The sequence below is a fragment of the Chamaea fasciata genome, unplaced genomic scaffold, assembly GCF_029207755.1.
Source record: "Chamaea fasciata isolate MVZ Bird 193981 ecotype frontalis unplaced genomic scaffold, bChaFas1.0.hap1 SCAF_1, whole genome shotgun sequence".
NCBI lineage: Eukaryota > Metazoa > Chordata > Aves > Passeriformes > Sylviidae > Chamaea > Chamaea fasciata.
The window spans coordinates 100,581,967-100,600,300 of NW_027094086.1; the positions used below are offsets into that span (position 1 = coordinate 100,581,967).

Below are 18,334 nucleotides of genomic sequence, written 5' to 3' on the forward strand. Positions count from 1 at the left end.
CAATGTTATTTTCGTTATTTCACTGTGAACATTTGTAATGAAAATGGTGTTCTCTATTTGAAGCCTTGTTCAAGTTCTACATGCTTGCTCAGAGCTTACACCCTCTGTGTTTTGTCCTGCAACACTAGCAAACCTGTTTGTACTCTCCCTCGCTGTACACAGAACTTCAGTCTTTCGAAGACTCTCACTCAGTATTCCTAAACAGACCAAATCAGCCACAAGTCAAGATGTGCTGTTGTAACACTTGACCACAATAAAATGCATTTCAGCCAGCAGTGTTACAAAGTTTTTCTGCAATTACCCAAGTCCTCAAACAAGCTACAGTTAGTTGTCATTGATTTTGAAAATATCACAGTGAATTGTTCCAGATTTTTCTTTCTGCTTGCCTGAAAAGATACAGTTGAACCAGAATGTTTGCAATTGTTTACAGCTTGAGCCAGCTGTTACATCTCTAGAGTATGTGCCTTCAGGGCAACAACTTCCATACAGCCTTAATTTTCAGCACCAACTCAGCTCAGAAAGATTCTCTAATAGCAATTCCAATGTTTGAATTAGTTGTCTTTGTATTTACTAAAGTTCACTAGAGTGTTGCAGACCTTCCTGTAATAAAGTTCTTTTCCTTTACTGGCTTCCCCTCTTCACAGTGTTTTAAGTTCCAAATCACCTTTGACTTAGCACAGAGCACATCTCTAATGGGTATTCATTCCAGCATCCCACTGACTTCCTCATCATTTCATTTCTGGGCAATGCAACAGCCCAAATCCATACCTACAATATCCTGATAAGGGTAAAAAGCATTCTTTTTAGAAACAATTATGATAACTGGTGTATAGAAAAAAAAATAACAATTACTCAAAACTTGAACTATTATTTCTGCTTTATTAATCCCTTTGAAATGTAAGAAATTATCATTTTTCCATGCTCTGTACCTCTTATTTTCAATTGTAGGAACATCAGAACACATTTGTAAGGATAAGAAAACCCAAAAATCAGCCTGCAGACAAAGGCTCATGTTTGTCTCGCTTTTTATCCCATACATTCTGGGGTAACACAGACCATTAAAATCTTGCTTCATCTTCTGGGGTTCCATTCACTCGTTAATGATTACAGAGAGGATATGTAGCAATAAGGCACACCACAATTCTCTCAGCTGCACCCTAAAGTCAGGTAAAGTGCATGGTCTGAAGATTTTGTGCCTGCTTGCTGATATGAAGATGTCAGAACATACTGAGATGGAGCTCCAGCTCTGTCTCACTCAAGGATGGCAGGATGACAAGTATTTGCTACACAATTCTTCACTTTAGATGATAAAGCACCAAGAAGACATTCACAGCTGTGTCCTGGGACACTCTGGAAAGATTGCCTTTATGAGTTAATGAGTCTTTGATAAAACTGAGTTGTGGCAGGTAGATACTTACTCAGCTATTAGTCTTCATTCATATTAAGATAATGACGACTATAGAGGTGAGACACCTTTATGAAGAAGACCCACTGTGCAAATTTTGAAGAGGTTAAGAGCCAATTTGAGTAAGTGAAACCAGAACCCTCCACATAGTGAGGTGAGGATACATACCCCAAACTGCACTAAAAGAGAATCAAAATAGCACTGTCCTCTTACTACATATTCCAGTTATTAGTGGTGAACTTCCACAGAAATGTGAAGTATTTCTCCATGAACAAATATTTCTCCATGAACAAATGGAGAGAAATAATGCTCAATTTCCTGAGCGTCATTAATTTATGTTAAGTATCCAAGTTCCTAGAGAAAAAAACACAGTGGCCAAAATAGCTAGAACTGTAATTTTTAAAAATGCTGTCTAATGTTATATGCAAAATTTCTCTTATCCCATCTTATATGTTACGGAGGTCTTTCATTTGGAAAGTTGATACATATTATTTAGAACAATTTTTTTTAAAGATTGTTCTTCAACATCATATCTCTGCACCACTGCAAAATCAGCCCAGAGTCCTGTAACATTTCTTTTCTAAGTCCACAAGTTTCTCAGTGAGCACAGATCAACACATGGTAAGTGCTCAAAAGGACAATGTGCTTGGGTACCAATTCAAATGGCAAAACAACAAACCACCCTCTAACGCTGCCTTGTTAATACTTTATCATGTATTTTATGGAAAAACAGTGTCACATTTCTTCTCAAGAAGGCGCCAGTGTGACTTATGCTACATTCACCAATCCAAAAGTGGAAGGTTGTTAGGTTGTTCATTTTTTTGTTTTAGTTGATCAGATGTGCACAGAGTTCAAAAGGGGCTCAGTACCTACAAATTTTAGAACTGGTGTGTTCTGAATTCAGGGCCAAAACACAGACCCCATATCAGTCCCTTAGATGATCACCCAGAGCTGCAGGGTTAGAATTTATACTCACCACTTATTTCCATACAAAAAATAAAACAAAAAAAAGAGAGCCCAAAGAAGAATCAGCATCTTAATTTTCCTAGTGAGAATGGAAACTATTACATATGTCTGTACTCTTGCCTAACACACCTTGCACACAGTGACAAACTGATGATCATTTCCAGCTCCCACCACGATGTAGTCATCCTTGGTCTTAAAAGCCTGGAAGAACAAAGATAAGTGATAAGCTGTAACTAAACAATAAAATATTAGCACACCTTTGAAGTGAAATTTCATAAATAATGTTCAAATTGCTTCCTTAAACATTTCCACTCAGACCCAATCTCTTGTTCTATCAAAGTAGCTCAAAGTCATGGGGCCTTTTTTGAAATTATTTTTCTAGAGTTGAGAAGTTATATTGGTTAACATTTTAGTTGCTCAGTATGTGTCATGAGCCACCCTGAAACTTAATGTGTACCACATTCACAGGACTGAGAAGGATCACCATGATAATGTTTACTTGCCAGGAGGTATTTTTTTGGTTTGTCTCTTAGCCTGAATCAGAGCAGTCAAGTACACTGATGTCACAGATCCTCAGCAAACACACTAAAAAATAATTGCCAAATAGGAACTACAAATTAGGAACTCGCATGGGAATGGAAAGGATAGACTGCATCTTTACAGCTCTTCAGCTGGAGATAAAGCTACCTTCTTGGTCAATGGTCTCAATATAGAGCTCATGGAGGAAATGGGACTTCTTTTCCAGTTTTAAAGATGTAATTTTTACTTTTGACTTCATTACGGTGGCCATAATGGAACATTTCATAGTGAACACAACATTGAACTGGGGAGGAAATAACAATTTTCATTTCAGTCTAAACCATCTCACTTAGATTTTCACTGGAAAAAAGAAAATCTGTTATTGGCAACATCCTCAATTTTTACCATTGTGTTAGGGCATCTTCTAAAAGAGGATAATGCAATTCCTCTTTTCTCCACACCTTTCTCTTATACAAAGGTGTATAATGGCAGTTTCAGTCATACATAGTACCCAATTTTTACATACATACCCAACTATGTATGACTGAAACTGCCATTATACTACCCATAATACCCATATGGGTACTACCCATAGTACCCATATATAGCCCAATTTTTGCAAATATTTGGGAAAAAAAGATTTATCAATTATTTGACTTCAGTGTAAGAGGCCAGCATAGGCTGGTGCACTAATGGTGGCAAGGTCTTGCAATCCTTTCTTGCAGAAAGCAAAACTCATATTCCATTCCTAGAAACCTTCTTCTTTCTTTCCTTTCCTTTCCTTTCCTTTCCTTTTCTTTTCTTTTCTTTTCTTTTCTTTTCTTTTCTTTTCTTTTCTTTTCTTTTCTTTTCTTTTCTTTTCTTTTCTTTTCTTTTCTTTTCTTTTCTTTTCTTTTCTTTTCTCTTTTCTTTTCTTTTCTTTTCTTTTCTTTTCTTTTCTTTTCTTTTCTTTTCTTTTCTTTTCTTTTCTTTTCTTTTCTTTTCTCTTTTCTTCTCTTCCCTTTTCCCTTTTCCCTTTTCCCTTTTCCCTCTCCATCATGTCCTCATTTAAAGGTGTCAATTTTAACAATAAATTTTGGTAAAATATTATATTTGGCAAAATAACACACAGATATAAGTCCTGGGATGGAATCCTTAATAATCAAAATTCTTCTCATGTTACTGTGGCTTATTCTTCTTCACAGAGAGCAATATGCTATCTGAACTTGCAGTCTTTCATATAGACACAAATATGTTCACTATGACTCTTTTAACATCTGGTACAGTCAAAGTTTTAAAATTTTTTCCTCTGAAAATGCAGGTAACTGTACATCATAGTTAAAATATCACCTGTTTGCTCTTTCTATGTTTCATTTCATGGTAAATAGTACTGTCTAACTATAAGGTTTAGCAATTTATTTTTCACAAATTTAATTAAGCAGTTCCATCTAAGACAGGAAGCAAAGATAAAATTCAGCAGTTAGTCCCAAGCTTGCAAGAAATACCACTGACTTGGACCCAATACAGTAAAAGTTTAGTAAGATACATGATATAAAGATACTACATATTCACACTGAGAAGAGCAGTAAGCACAGGCAGAAGATTGGAGAAAATAATGCAAAAAAATATTTGTATGGGAACACATAAACATTTCCTAGCTAAATCTGTTCATAAAGACCTCTGTCTAAAAAAATAATGGCACAGTCTAGTAAAAGAATATGTAAGACTCTTCCTCCCAGTAAATGGCCTTTAGTGGGAATAATTATAAATTAAAACTGTCAATATAAACTTACTACCTCTAGTTACAGGCAAAATCTGTTTTCTGAACACCCTGCCCAAATCTTGATTTGTCTTTGCTGATGTTAAGAGTTCAAAAACTAGCCTCATGCAAGTTACACAAATTATGGGTCAAACACTGTATGTATCAGTGTGCACATACAACACAGTATAATATTTATTAGTGCAACCACCTACTACTTCCTATAAACACAAGTCAGAATTCTTTTACATTCTTTTAAACTTCTAGTCTGGATGCCTGCTACAGCTTACAAACCCTACAGTATATGTCATATGTACAGATCCCCCTCTTCAGATCCTCCTCCTCATTCCAAAACGAATTTATATTGGTAGTATGGGCAAATCTTGGAGAGTTTATCATTTATCAGGAACTTCTGTTGAGACACACATCTCTGTAAGAAGGCTGCAATCACACAATAGCTGCATACCACTATGAAACCTGCATCTGTACCCACTGGCTGCCCAGGCAGCAGCGGAAGTCATTCTAAATTTAAGGGCCTGGTTATTTGCATGTGTGCTTCAGTTGCTTTGTGGAATGTGTGGGAAAACTAATTATTCTTAATTGCACTGTATGTCTAAGAAGCTAAAATAACAATCATGTCATCCTTACACAACAAAAATGGTATCATAATAAATGCAGCAGTGTCTTTTTCCATGAAGCTTAACTCAAATGTCTTCAGCTGCTATTTTAAGCTTCCCATTACAAAACAGCTGATTATTTGCCAGTCATTGCTGCTGATAAAGCAGAAACTTCCAAATGTTACTAGCACAATATTGATGCCAACATTTAAGGGTGACAATGGTTTTATTCATCAGCCAACACACTACAGGTTACTACAGATTACCGTCTGGTCACAGAAAGCTTCACAATCTTATTATACAAAGAAGAGTAAGGGCAAAGTGCAGACAGATTTTAATGAGATTTTGTTTTGATAAAGTGCTGTCCATCACATCAAATCATTTCACATTAGCGCAATAAAAGGCACTACACACATGAGGCAAAAGTCCTTTTTCCCTTCCCTTTTTTCTGAAGAATGAGGCCTTCTGATAAGATTCTTCAGTGTACAATCATGAGCTGACCCGCTACTCCCATGAGGTATCCTGAGCCACAGCACATCATTTGGTGAAGATAAGAAACAAATATCAAGCAAAAAATTATTTGACATCTTATTCATGGAAAATGCAGAGAAAGACTGTGACTGTTTAAAGGTGTAGCTTTTTCAGTGTGGTGCAAAAACTTGAGGGTTTCCAAGAAAATAACATGTAAATTCCCATCGAATATCTAGTACATGACATCAATACATTCATGTTCAAAGGCAGATCTCAAGGACCAGTGTGCATGCATCACCACCTCACCCTGTCAAATGGATGTTACAAGACTCAGCACTTTTCCAAATTTGATCCTAGAGGGTATATACCTGAGATACTTTGCATATTAAAATACTTACATCTCCCTAAACACATGGCATATAAACTTTATCCACCTTCAGGAATGTTTTATGTAGTTTACAAGTACTCTCCAAATCCTGATATGTTACACAGACTACACAATGAAGATGCAGGCCAAACTTAACCTAAGTTATTACCAGAAGAAGCAAAGACTTGATGAGATAATGAGGCAAAAAGAACCTTTTTTTCCACTCCTTTAAGTCAATAGCCTTTCAAAATTTTCCAGCTTTGAAGGCATTAATGAAAGACCATTAATATCTTTATTTATTGCCTGCTTTATGAATTTTAAATCTATGTGTTCTATAGCAATCATCAATCATACACAAACATCTTCGCATGTGTTTGAATTTGCATGTTGATTCCACAAAAAAACCCTTGAAAATATAAGGGAATAGTCAAAATAATAGTCAAAAAATTGGCAATTCCAGTAAAACTGTCAGAAGTCCAGGTCACTTTTCAGTATTTGAGCCTAAAACACAGAAATCAAAAAAACTAGGACATTGGCAGTTGTGTATGGTAATGGTCAACTCCTCTTCATCAGATATTTACACACATTCATAAGATCTCCTTGAGCCTCCTCTTTGATCCTTTAGGCTAAACAGTCTCAGATTTCTCCTCATATGAAAGATGCTTCAAATCCTTAATTATTTTCTTGGTCCTTCACTGGACCTGATTCAGTATGAGCGTGTCCTTGTCCCAAAATCCCCAGAATTAGACCCCGTTGTGGACCCATAACTGGATTAAGCGGTCATTCATCCTCAGAGGTTCTAAGCAGAGCGAAGGATCACCTCTTTTGACATGCTGACAATTTTCCTCCTAATACAGACCAGAACAATCTCTGTCACAGGGACACACTGCTGGCTCCTGTTCCATTTTTTGTTCAAGACCTCCAGGTCTCCTTGTGCAAAGCTGCTTTCCAGCAGGTCAGCCTCAGTCTGTACTGATGCATGGGATTATTTCCAACCATGTGCAGGACTTCATACTTCCCTTTGTTGAATTCCATTAAGTCCTTGATGGCCTGACTCTCCAGCTTGCCACAGTCCCTCTGAATGGCAGCAGAACCACCTTCTTGGTGGTACGTATCTTGGTGGATTGTATATCAATCACCCTTCTCCATTTTGTACGTTCCACAGATTTTGGAGGCCAAACAATACTTGGAGAGACCAACAGAACAAAACATTGGCTTTTTCCAATTGTAGGATTATTCCATATTTAGGAGAGGTTAAAAGGACATGTTAATTATCTGAAGAAGTGATTGTTTTCCTTACTAGTTACCATATTGGCCTGTTTACTGATAATGGGTATCATTGGTTGAAATATTTGAAAGTTTTCAGATGTCCCCTTAGCAGAACATTTGTACTACATCAGATAAGGTAAAAATGATACATTACTCATATTTATGAGTTTTCTTATCTCATGTTCCAGTGTGAATAACAATTAGGATCTGTAGAGATACTTAAAATCCCTTTTCATTGGGAATACCTGATGTTAGATGCCCTTGGATTTGAAGTATCTTTCAAGACAGTGCTGCCTTTTGATTAATACATTTGAATAGCAGCATCCCTAAAAGCATCCAACAAAGAATCATGAGGGGAACAATTGAAGAGTTTGGGATAGTCAGTACATATTGATAGCTTCTGGAGCAGGATTTAAAGGGATTTAAATTTTTGCATGCGTTCTAACTGTTCTTGGTCTTACAGAGCAAGAGGCCGATTGCTTCAACTGGCATTATCAAACAGCTTGCTTAAGATTTTGGAATGATGGTAGCCTTGTATAAAGACTAGATGCAGTATTTCTGTAAGTTACATGTTGGTCAGCACAACAGGCAACTCTCTCTAAAGGCATTACAGCAGAACACTCCTCTGAGCTCCCTCCCAAGGCTGACACAGGAGCAAGTAACGTCATGAGGAGGCTGAATGAAACTTTGGGACTAGCTGAGATCAGTGCATAACAAAGACACCTTCTTGTGAACGTTTAAACATAACACCAGGAAAAGCTAAGCTAGTATTTTCAAACAAAGCTTTGAAACATATCGCTAAATTTTTTTTAAGAGATTGCTCTCCAAGTGTCACTCCTTCCTCTTCCCTCCATTTTCTCATTTACAGAATCAGTGAGACACTTGGTGACCATACACAGGTCTCTCTTTACAAGCTTGAAGTACTTCCATGGTATTAATGGTATAATTATCAATTCAATGTAAAGGTCATTTAAGGGCAAGCATTATCTAGTCTTAATGCAGATTAAAGGCTACAATTAGAAGGTGATGTATTCAGGATTTGACTGACCTGTAGAGGCTACCTTGTCCTTCCAACCAGATGTATCTGCAGTGTATGTTGCTTTTTCTCTCTCCAAACCAACCTAATGAACTACAGTGTAGGAGATTCTCAGTTTTGTTTCAGATCCTGAACCATTACATTCCTTCCAGATGGAATAAACTTCACACATAATTTCTCTACCTTTACACGTTAGTTTGAATAAAACATCAGCTGTGCCACAGAACTATGGAGGAGTCACATTCTTTTTTCTTTCAAGGAAATGGCACAATCCTTTCATAAACAACTTAATATTTAATTACTGTAACAAATGGGAACAAGACCAAGAAGTTTGGTCAGTGGTAGTTCAGAGCAGTACAAATAAACCATAAAGACCACACACTTTGAAACTATTTGCCTACTTTGCACTCTCTTCCAGTGAAAGCAAACAGTAAAAATAAAAAAATGTAAATTTCATGGACTGGATTAATGAATGCTGAATGTTCTTACCGAGCAAACTAAAGAAGAGCATTCCACACAAAGATTTCACTTTTCCTCTCTGATCTTTTCAACCTACACTACTTGTCTCTCACTTTCCTGCCATGTTGCAGGACGTGCTACCTTGCAACTTCACAGCTGTCAGTCTACCAGACAGATTAGCATTAACAATATTTGCAAAAATTCTTTTGCCAAAAAAAAAGTTTGACTGGACGCCATGAGCTTCTAGGAAAGGCATCTATGGCAAGAGTGGGAATGATTACTTTGGTCCCTGAGATGAGGCAGAACACTGGCACTGATGTCAAGGAAGGCACCTCCCAGACTACCAGCCAGGGATACAATTCACTTCTACAGAACCTACAACTCATTAGACAATTTCCCTGATCAGCCTTCAAGTTTCCATGTATGTGTGAATCCAGAAAAAATTGATGTTGTCTAATTGATCCACAAGCAAAGCTGATTAACCAAATAAAAGGGCTCTGAATGCACCTTCCTGAAAGGGGCAGCAAAGTTTACATGAAATCACAGCATCAAACAGGGATATCTGTATTTTGCAATACAGAGCATTACTCTCAACACTCCTTCAGGAAACAGAACAGCTTAGAACTGCTCTCCAGACCATGTCATGTTTTTATCCAGTTGTTGCCTAATATGAGAATTATAAACTGCTGGAAACAGACTGAAACCAAGGCTTCTCCAATCCCAGCTCACTGTCCTAAGAAACAAGCTGGAGACAGGATCTCTCTCTCCCCCACTTTTCATCTGGCCATATGGTATTTGCACTGTTCATTTCTGAATTGCCTAGATGCAACACACAGGTCTGTAAACTAAAAGTAACAGTTGGGCAAACTATTTACTAAACCGACTTTGCATTTGTTACTTCATATTCAATAGTAATAGAATGTTAACTTTGGATTGCAGACCCTCATACTTTCAGACAAGATTTTTCTCCAGAATATTTTGAAGAACATATGCTACCAAGGAAATGAAAGCATTTACTTCATTTTCTAGTGCATATACATTTAGCCTCACCACCCAAAAAGACATTTAAAAACTCCTGGAAGAACAGTGAACAGCTTTAAAGTGAGAAACTTGTCACTTTCCCAAATTTCTAAAATTTTAAATACCTAAACTATACCTCAATTAAAAATAAATTATCTGGTACTGTAAACTGGCATTTAAACTGTTTCTTGCTGTTGAAAAATATCAGGCACAGAATCACATTCTCCATTGCCACATTAGTTTTCCATTAGTTCTTCAACAATGAAATTACACACACACAGACGCACACACAAAATAAATAAACTTTAATCACAGTATCACACTGGAGCCAGTGTAATTAATGTTGTGTCAGCATTTCCATTTAAGCCACTATTTTTGAGAGGTTTATAGCACAGCCATAAAAATTCACTTAGGTTGAAATTAAGCAAACAAGGTCTTATACAGCAAGCAACATTTAAGTATATATACAGACAGCAGCCAGTTACTACTTATATGGGAATTAAAATAGACGCTTACTGATTTTAAAGGGCACTGCAGAGCCAGTTTTTAAACAATATTTTTCTCAACATTTATAATGTCTCAAAAGCCTGAATCCAAGCTGTTTCCTTGTTCTTTTACCTTTTCACACAATAGTTCACACAATTTCTTCCAATTTTGGGATTGTAAGGATTGTGGTTTTGTTTCACTTATAAAGTAAAAGAATGCAATGAAAACATTTCTTTTGAAAAACAACAGACATTTTGATCCTGATACAGGCCTCCAGGCATTAGTGATGCAGAAATGACAAATATTTCTTACATCTTCCATTAATCATACGCTATAGCTGTCTGGAAAATCTGAGTACTCAAATATGAGTTTTTAAAAATGCTATTTAGAATGTAATTCTAAATGAGGTCTTATTTCTGTTTTTAGTAGAACTCATCAGAGCAGGATTTGTGTGACTATTTCTGTCCCTTTTCCCTCTCTACTCTTTGACATTAAGCGTTGTAGAGGTACAGTTTCCAGAGGTGAGTTTTGTAATACTGACTACCTATTTGGTGACTTATACTGAGTCAGGGACCATATTGAGTCCCACAATCAGTCTGGCATTCCAAGATACAGATGACCGAGCACAGGCAAACTAGAACTCAGTCCGGGCAAGCAGTGCTATGAACTTAAAGGTCTCAATAACTTAGTGTCCTGCTATAAAGAAGTCTCTTCAAAAAAATGAGTGAAATAATTTGTTTCTCAATAACCAGTCAACAGAGAAGAGCAAGGAATCAAATTAGCAATGATGCTGGTGAAAATCAGAAAAAACACCCATGATGACAGAGCAATTACAGGGTGCAAAATTGGCCAGGTTTCACAATTTGGCACTTCCATAACTTAAAATAAACAGCAGTCCTGTTTGAAAACTGTCATTTTGCTGCAGAGAGCAAAACTCCACTCCGTTCTGCTAATGTGGTTTTGCCCTATTTTACACCTTTTTCTCAGTAATTTCTCAATAAATATTACATGATCCTATCTACTCCTCAGTAAACAAAGTACAGTGAACTAAGGATGGATTTCAAATATTTCAGCCTTGACTCTTCAGCATCCTTGATTTGTGGTTTCAAGTCAGACACATTAAGGTTTATTGAATGTAGTCTCTTTTAGTTTAAAACACTAATTTATCTCTAAGGAAGAATTTAAATATTGAACTGGCCAGACATCTAGGATGCACATTATTTAAAGTTCTGAATGTATGCCAAAAATTCATTTAAAAAAAAAAAAAAAAAAGGAAAAATAACATTTGATGAGTGTATCACTTAATTATGTCTAAAAAAAGGTCAGAACCCAGCTTCCTCTTAATTTTCCTGCAAACTTCTATTAGGATTCCTTAAACCTATAAAATTTAGACTTCAGTATTCTCCATTATTTTATTTAACTATCTCTGTTATTCTGAAAAATATTGAAATTTAAAGTCATATTACTGGAATTAAAATTCTAGCTTCCTAAAATTTAGCATTATTTAAATTTTTAAATTTTGAAAATTACTACAATTAGAAACCAAAATATTATGCCTTTTGTCAACTTACTATTTTCCTGGTCAATATTTAAGGAATTTCATTCTATTACCCAATTTCTACTAGTCAAATTATCTACTGACAAAGAGCTGAGGAAATCTGTGTAGTGGTAGCTACTACATTGGTTTTTAATCACAGATCTTCATGTCTAAAAAAGTCTTGAAAAAGACTTTCGCATAACAAACATAATTATCCTTTACAAAAAAACATACTCTGAAGAATCAACACAGTATGAGTGTGTTTCTATTATTTGTTGTAGGTTTTGTAAAGAACATGCTATTCTGTTCCATCTGGGTGGAACAAAATTGCTTATCTTTGCTCAGATGGGTCAGTGTCGCTTATCAGATGGTAGAGTGTTACTTATCTCTCTTCATTGTTTCCCATGAGGATATCTTCTGCTAATAGACCATTAAGAGCTCACCAATGACATGACACATTACATCGTACTATTGTAAGATGCTCCACACAGGGAGGAGGAGCCAAACCATCTTAACCTAGATAAAAAAGAGCCGCAGTGCCATTAGGTATCCAGTCTTCCACTGGATCCCTGGAAGACCAGACTCATCTCACCATTACTGGACCCTTTCTCTTCAACGGGACCACCTCTACTCCAACAAAACCACATCTGCCACTCCAGGAGGGCTTACTTTGGACTGCTTCCCACACCCTGACCAACAGAGTGTCAGGTTGTATTTCTGACTCTGTCAGGATTTTCTATGATTTCTTGTTTATTTGCTTGCTTGCTTATTCTTCTGCACTACAACATCTGTATTTTTATATCCCTAGTAAAGAACCGCTATACCTATTCCCAAAATCTTTGCCTGACAGCCTTTTAATTGCAAATTTACAATAATTTGAAAAAGAGGGGAGGGGCTTACATTTCAAAAGAAACTCCACCCCTCCCTGGCAGATACGTGTCTACCTGTCTATCTAAACCAAGACATTATTGCACCCTAAAATCTACATCCACCTTTGTACAAAATCTCCTTGCAACCCTTGTAGTCCCAAAATGTGATGAACATAGGTATGCCAGTAAAAGTGTGTGAAAAGACAATAGGAGGAGACAAAAGGAGAAGCTGAAAATTCCAGTTTTCAAACTTAATCCCCCATTTTTCCCCTTCAGATTTGAAAGGAAAAAAACCTTAAGTTTTCACTCACAGATACTCATGTTGTTCTTAAACAAACTCTTCATTTTCATTAATTGTTACATCTATTTTGAGGTTTCATTTGCCTTATGCTGCCATAATATTTGTTGTTGTTGTTGTTCTGGATGGCTGAGGGGCAGCCAGTTTCTCATACATGACAGCATGAACACCCAAAGGACAATCCTGATTTAATCATGAGAGATTCATAGGAGTCTGAGCTTATTTAGGGCAGGATTCTGACTCTGAAGACCACCCAGTGCCACAGAGTTTCAATTTCTTGGCATGACCAGCAAATTTACTTTTACTGTCAATTTAAACCCTTAATTTTCACTTTCCTAAAGAAAAGCCCAATTGTAAACCAAAGTGGTGAATTCAAAGGTTAAGGACTATATGTACCTCTGTCAAATACTCTGACATCAGGAAAAGTTCAAGATGACTGCATTTTTTGCCGCAGATAAGTGCCATAAACTGTTTAGGTTATGAAAGTGTTACATTTTATAAATCCAGTTTTGCACTCCTGTTACTTGTTATGTCCTTATTGGTGTTTCTGCTGATTTTCATCAGCATCAGTCCTAATTTGATTCCTTGCTCTTCTCGGTTGACTGGCTGTCAGGAAACTCACAAATTCTTATTCAACTCAGACTTTTGAAGAGACTTCTTTATAGCAGGAAAGAACACTAACAGCATCACTGCACCTCAATCAACAGACAAATGAGCATGAACACACACTGCTTCTGTTGGAGCCTTTAGCAAAAAATATCGTAGTTTCACACATTTTCATAAAAGATAGTTTAGAGAAAGTAACCTAAAGCAAATATGCATAGCAAAATGTTAAATTAGTTTAATTATTAGTTAAATGTAGCCAAATAAGTTCAACACTATCCAGCTACTGCAATTCAAACACCACAGTGCAGTTGCATTACAGTCTACATGCAAACAGCAAAGATCTGTGAGAGAGAACATCTCATAAAGAGCGAATGAGTCTTGTCACAGAAATGTTCCCAGCTGCTGAGGGCCCCAGTCTGGCTATGGCCAAGGGATGGTGCCAGCAAGTCTGGAGGAGCAGCCTGGCACCTGATCATCATGCTTTCGCCTCCCTCTTTGTTGCATCGGCGAAGTCAAAGGGCTGGTCTCCTAATGATCCAGATGGCCTTCTGGTGACACTGGGGTTGGCATTAAATGGGCAGCAGCAAGCCCAACACACAGACCTGCCATTGTACTGGGAAAGACTAAAATGGGCTGCTGGCAGAAGCTTGGCCTGTTCTTCCACCCCTGATGACAGCCTGAAGGGCTGCCTGCCCACTGTTCCCTGGAGTTGGCTATGAAATGACCCTTCACAGAAAAAAAGTTCTTGTCTCTAGATTATATGAAGCTGATATCTGATTGCCTCACTTTGGGGAGGGGAAAGAAGGAGCAAATAAGGAGAAGAGGTGCACAGATTTATAAGGGCACTCACTTTTCCTCTCCACAGCAGGCCGATGAAAGCACAGGGATGTTTTAGACCTTCCTTTTAACAGTATCAAAAAATAATACATAGAGAAGAGTAACAAAATACATTTAAATGGTTATACTAATTAGTACAGAGATAGTTTCAGTAACAGTGGGATTTTCTTCCAATATACATTTCCTTTCAGTTACAAAGCTTGGGCATCTTATTAGACATTGACAAAGCAGTGCTTAAAAGTGGGAAGGATGGCTGCTAGAGAAAATTATGCAGGGAGGCAGGCACACCAATTTTCACAACATTGAGTTATGTACTGAAGCATAAGACTTTGGAGACAAAGATTGTATTTTTCTAGCTACTTGATCTGTCTTTTTCTTTTCAAAATCTGCAGAAGTTAAAACAAAATACACCAAGTAAGCAAACAAAGCAACCTTAAGCTGCCATAAAGAACGCAAAATCAACAAAAATTAATGAGGCATATGGTTGTGCACTGGACTTCAGCTTCCAGATGAAAATGAAGATCCTATAGAGTAATATTTGTAGTCCTTTCACATACAAAAAAACCTTTGGGTTTCAAATGTGTAAAAAAGAGGATGGCCTTCCCTCATGGAAGTTTAAAACCCACTAAAAATCTTTTTAATCCACAGGAGTTAAAACCTGAGGAAACAGAATAAATAACAGGAAGTCCATGGTGGCATATGATTGCCTACTCTGAGAGTTTGGGCATTTCAAGGTTTAGACTAGAAAATTTCTGCTCCTTTATAAGAGACTCTGAAGAAGTATCAAGGCCAAGTCAGAATAAGGATTACTTCAGCTTCTAGTGGAAGGTGTTCCTGCCCATGGGAAGGAGGCTGGAACTTAAAAATCCTTAAGGTCCCTTCCAACCCAAGCTGTTCCATGATTCTGTGATAACTGACCTCACATTTGTCCTGGTTTTCACTAGATTGCAGAATGTCAACCAAATGTGAACCCTAAGAATATTCCTGAGCTTTCTGAGCTGCTACAAGTACTTGTAAAATGGGATCCAGAATGAATACACTGCTAATAGTACCCAGGCTGGACGTAGAGGTATTTCAATAATACCTGTACACAGGGGCACATCCAGTAGGCATCTCCTACTTGGATGTTTCTGAAAAGCTCCTGCTGCTAGTCTGCCGCTGACATCAAGAATCATGAACTTAGACAGCAATGAGAAGGGAATGAAGATTTCCACTGATCATGATTACATTTACACTGTTAAAATGCCATCTACAAGAAACAGTTTGCAGAAAGACACACAGCTTCAGAGGGCACCATTAGGTTTCCCCTTTCTCTTCTTATGTCAGTTAGCAGAATGAAAACTTAGACAACACAAAGAAGTTATGTCACTAATGTGTGGTAAAACAAGGATCACATGTGAGGTGGTAGAAGGCACAGGCATGTCAGGAGAAGGAAAGCAAAAGCATTACTATCATCTACTTGGGATCATATTTGCTCCCATCTAGACTACAAAAGAAGTAGTGAATAGTAAAAATGAGAGGACTGGAAAATTTTTCTGGACAACATTCCAACCAAAACACCTCTTCACATTAGAAAGGGAAGGAAGGACATGGGATTTCTAGGATGGGAATTCTGCAAACCCAAACAAGTTGTCAGTCATTCTACTAACTGCTCTGCAGACTGTGCTTTCCACACAATTGTCCACAGCTGGATGTCCAAGACAGACATTTGGCAAGGAGGTATTTTGTGGATACAGACCAGCATCAACTTGAATAATGACAGACACAGGAGTTCCTAAACTTTGTTAGGTACACAGAAACAAGCAAACATCTGATCCAAAAATGATGTACTTATTCTAAAACTGACAGCTGATTTAAGAGTTAGATATGGATATTGACCTTTTGGGGGAGAACTTGATTACAAGTGCCTTTGTCATCTAGAGTAGCATTGGGTGTCAAGAACCTAACACAAGCACAGCTTGGATAAAAAAGTTATGATAATGTTCAGCAGATCAGTTTGTTTTCCCAGCCCAGCTGGCATTTAGATGGAAATAAAATACAAGCTCTAGAACTGCTTATTTTTTAGTATGGACAGAGTCATAAACAGCCTGTAGTCAGATTATAGGCACAAACCTAGTCCTAATGAAATCCATCCCTACTCCCCCTCAGATACGTCAGAAAGCTAATATGTTTCCAAAAGGAAGAGACACATAGGAACTTTATTGTCAATTAAATTGGTTGACCATGCCATTTTGCTAAGAACACAAAAAAAGTTTCTGCTGACAGGTGTTCTCATATTTTGCTTTTTTTTTGAGGCAAGTTGGCTGAGAATTGCTAGTCCATTAAACAGCTAAACTTAGTGACTCCACATGTGAGGCAGAAATAAAATAAGCTGCTAGTAAATTTAAAAATTATAGAAAAGATGGCATCTCCAGATTATCTCTATGTCACACATTCTTCCTCTATACCCCATTCAGGGGCCTTTAATCTGGATAATGTCAACTTCACTAACAGCCAAGTATTATATTTTCTAGATGAAGGCTGGGAAAACTGTGGCTTCAACAGAACTCTCACACTTCCTCTTAAAAAAGCAGATGTAATTTCAGAGAAATCAACATTTTTCAACCCTCTGGCTTTGAAGAAGTCACTGAAACATATAATTACACACTGTGGGCATCAGCAAATAACTGGCCAAAACCAAGTAACAGCAAAGCAGCAGTAAAGCATGACAGCAAGTTTAGATATTGAAGGTATACCCTTCATCATTATGTCCTTGTTATGCACAGGCACACAAAGCTCTTTACAAAGGTCTAAGAGCGTGTCCTTCATCCTGGAGAGGAAACCACACCAGATCCGCAAGAAAATGCATAAGAATTCTGCAGCTACTCATCATACGGGGCATCAGCTGTCTCCATATCTACACAAAAGACCTGGAAAAACATGCTGCTGACTTCTAAAGGCAATGAGCTACTCTTGAAATGCTTTTCATTGCATGTCATGTCCTGAATTATCTGCTCTTCATGAAATGAGAGTTGCATTCATGCTAACAGATGGAAAACATCATCATCTAATCTTGGATCCATGCCTTGCTACTGGCTTTTACAAAATCCATTAATGTGGTTTAATTAGTTAAGTTAAAAACATTTTTGTATAGTGGCCTGTGGATGAGACGTTTTCCCACATTACACTGCAGAAAAACTCATATGGTGACATATCTTAGGGAAGTACCTGTAGAGCTCTTTAGCCCAGTGCCAGCATAGACACAGGACATGAGTGTGGATTTCCAAGTAGGCACTTCATAGTAAAAGCACCTTACAGTAACTATGCCAAAAAAATACAAAACCAAACCGCCACCACCACTCCCCCAAAAAAACCCAAAACAAAATCAACAGAGAGAGCAGCTGAAAAAGAGATTCCATAACACACAGGTCTGTCACAACAACAGAAAAAAGAATACTCTAATATAAGTGAAAGAGATTGCATCAGAAAATCAGAGGGAAATCTCCAGCCCTGGAACTCAGAGACATTCTCATAGACAGAGCATCATATACATGTGTCAGAGAATATTTGAAGAATCCAAGGATGGGCATTGAGATCAAAAAGGGGGCAGTTTCTCTTCAATAAGAGACAATCCCTATCAATGTATCATTAAAGAGATTACACAACTAGAAGAGAGAAGGGAGCTACTGAACCCCAGACATGAAAATCCAGCACTCATCAATTCTCTGAGGCAACATTTTAATGGTTGAACTGCACTGTGGGTCTATCATGATACTATCATTCTACACAGCTATTATCCATGCTGCTCAGTGTAGCACTATCATTCATACTCACAAAGCAGTTTTCTTTCTCCCT

At 37.4% G+C, this 18,334-nt stretch overlaps 1 protein-coding gene across 17 annotated transcripts in view; it reads right to left on the bottom strand.

The window, feature by feature from the left end:
- Positions 1-18,334, bottom strand: part of SUGCT (succinyl-CoA:glutarate-CoA transferase) — a 326,113-nt gene that overhangs the window by 203,905 nt on the left and 103,874 nt on the right. For 16 of the 17 annotated variants that reach the window (XR_010722266.1, XR_010722267.1, XM_066190930.1 and 13 more), the window contains exon 10: positions 2,501-2,572. The exons of the other annotated variant lie outside the window; for it this stretch is intronic. Coding sequence is in view for 14 of the 16 variants with exons in the window: in XM_066190930.1 (XP_066047027.1) it covers positions 2,501-2,572 (72 nt within the window). In the remaining 2 variants the exon portion in view is untranslated. The remainder of the gene's footprint in view (positions 1-2,500; positions 2,573-18,334) is intronic. 17 annotated transcript variants of the gene reach the window in all.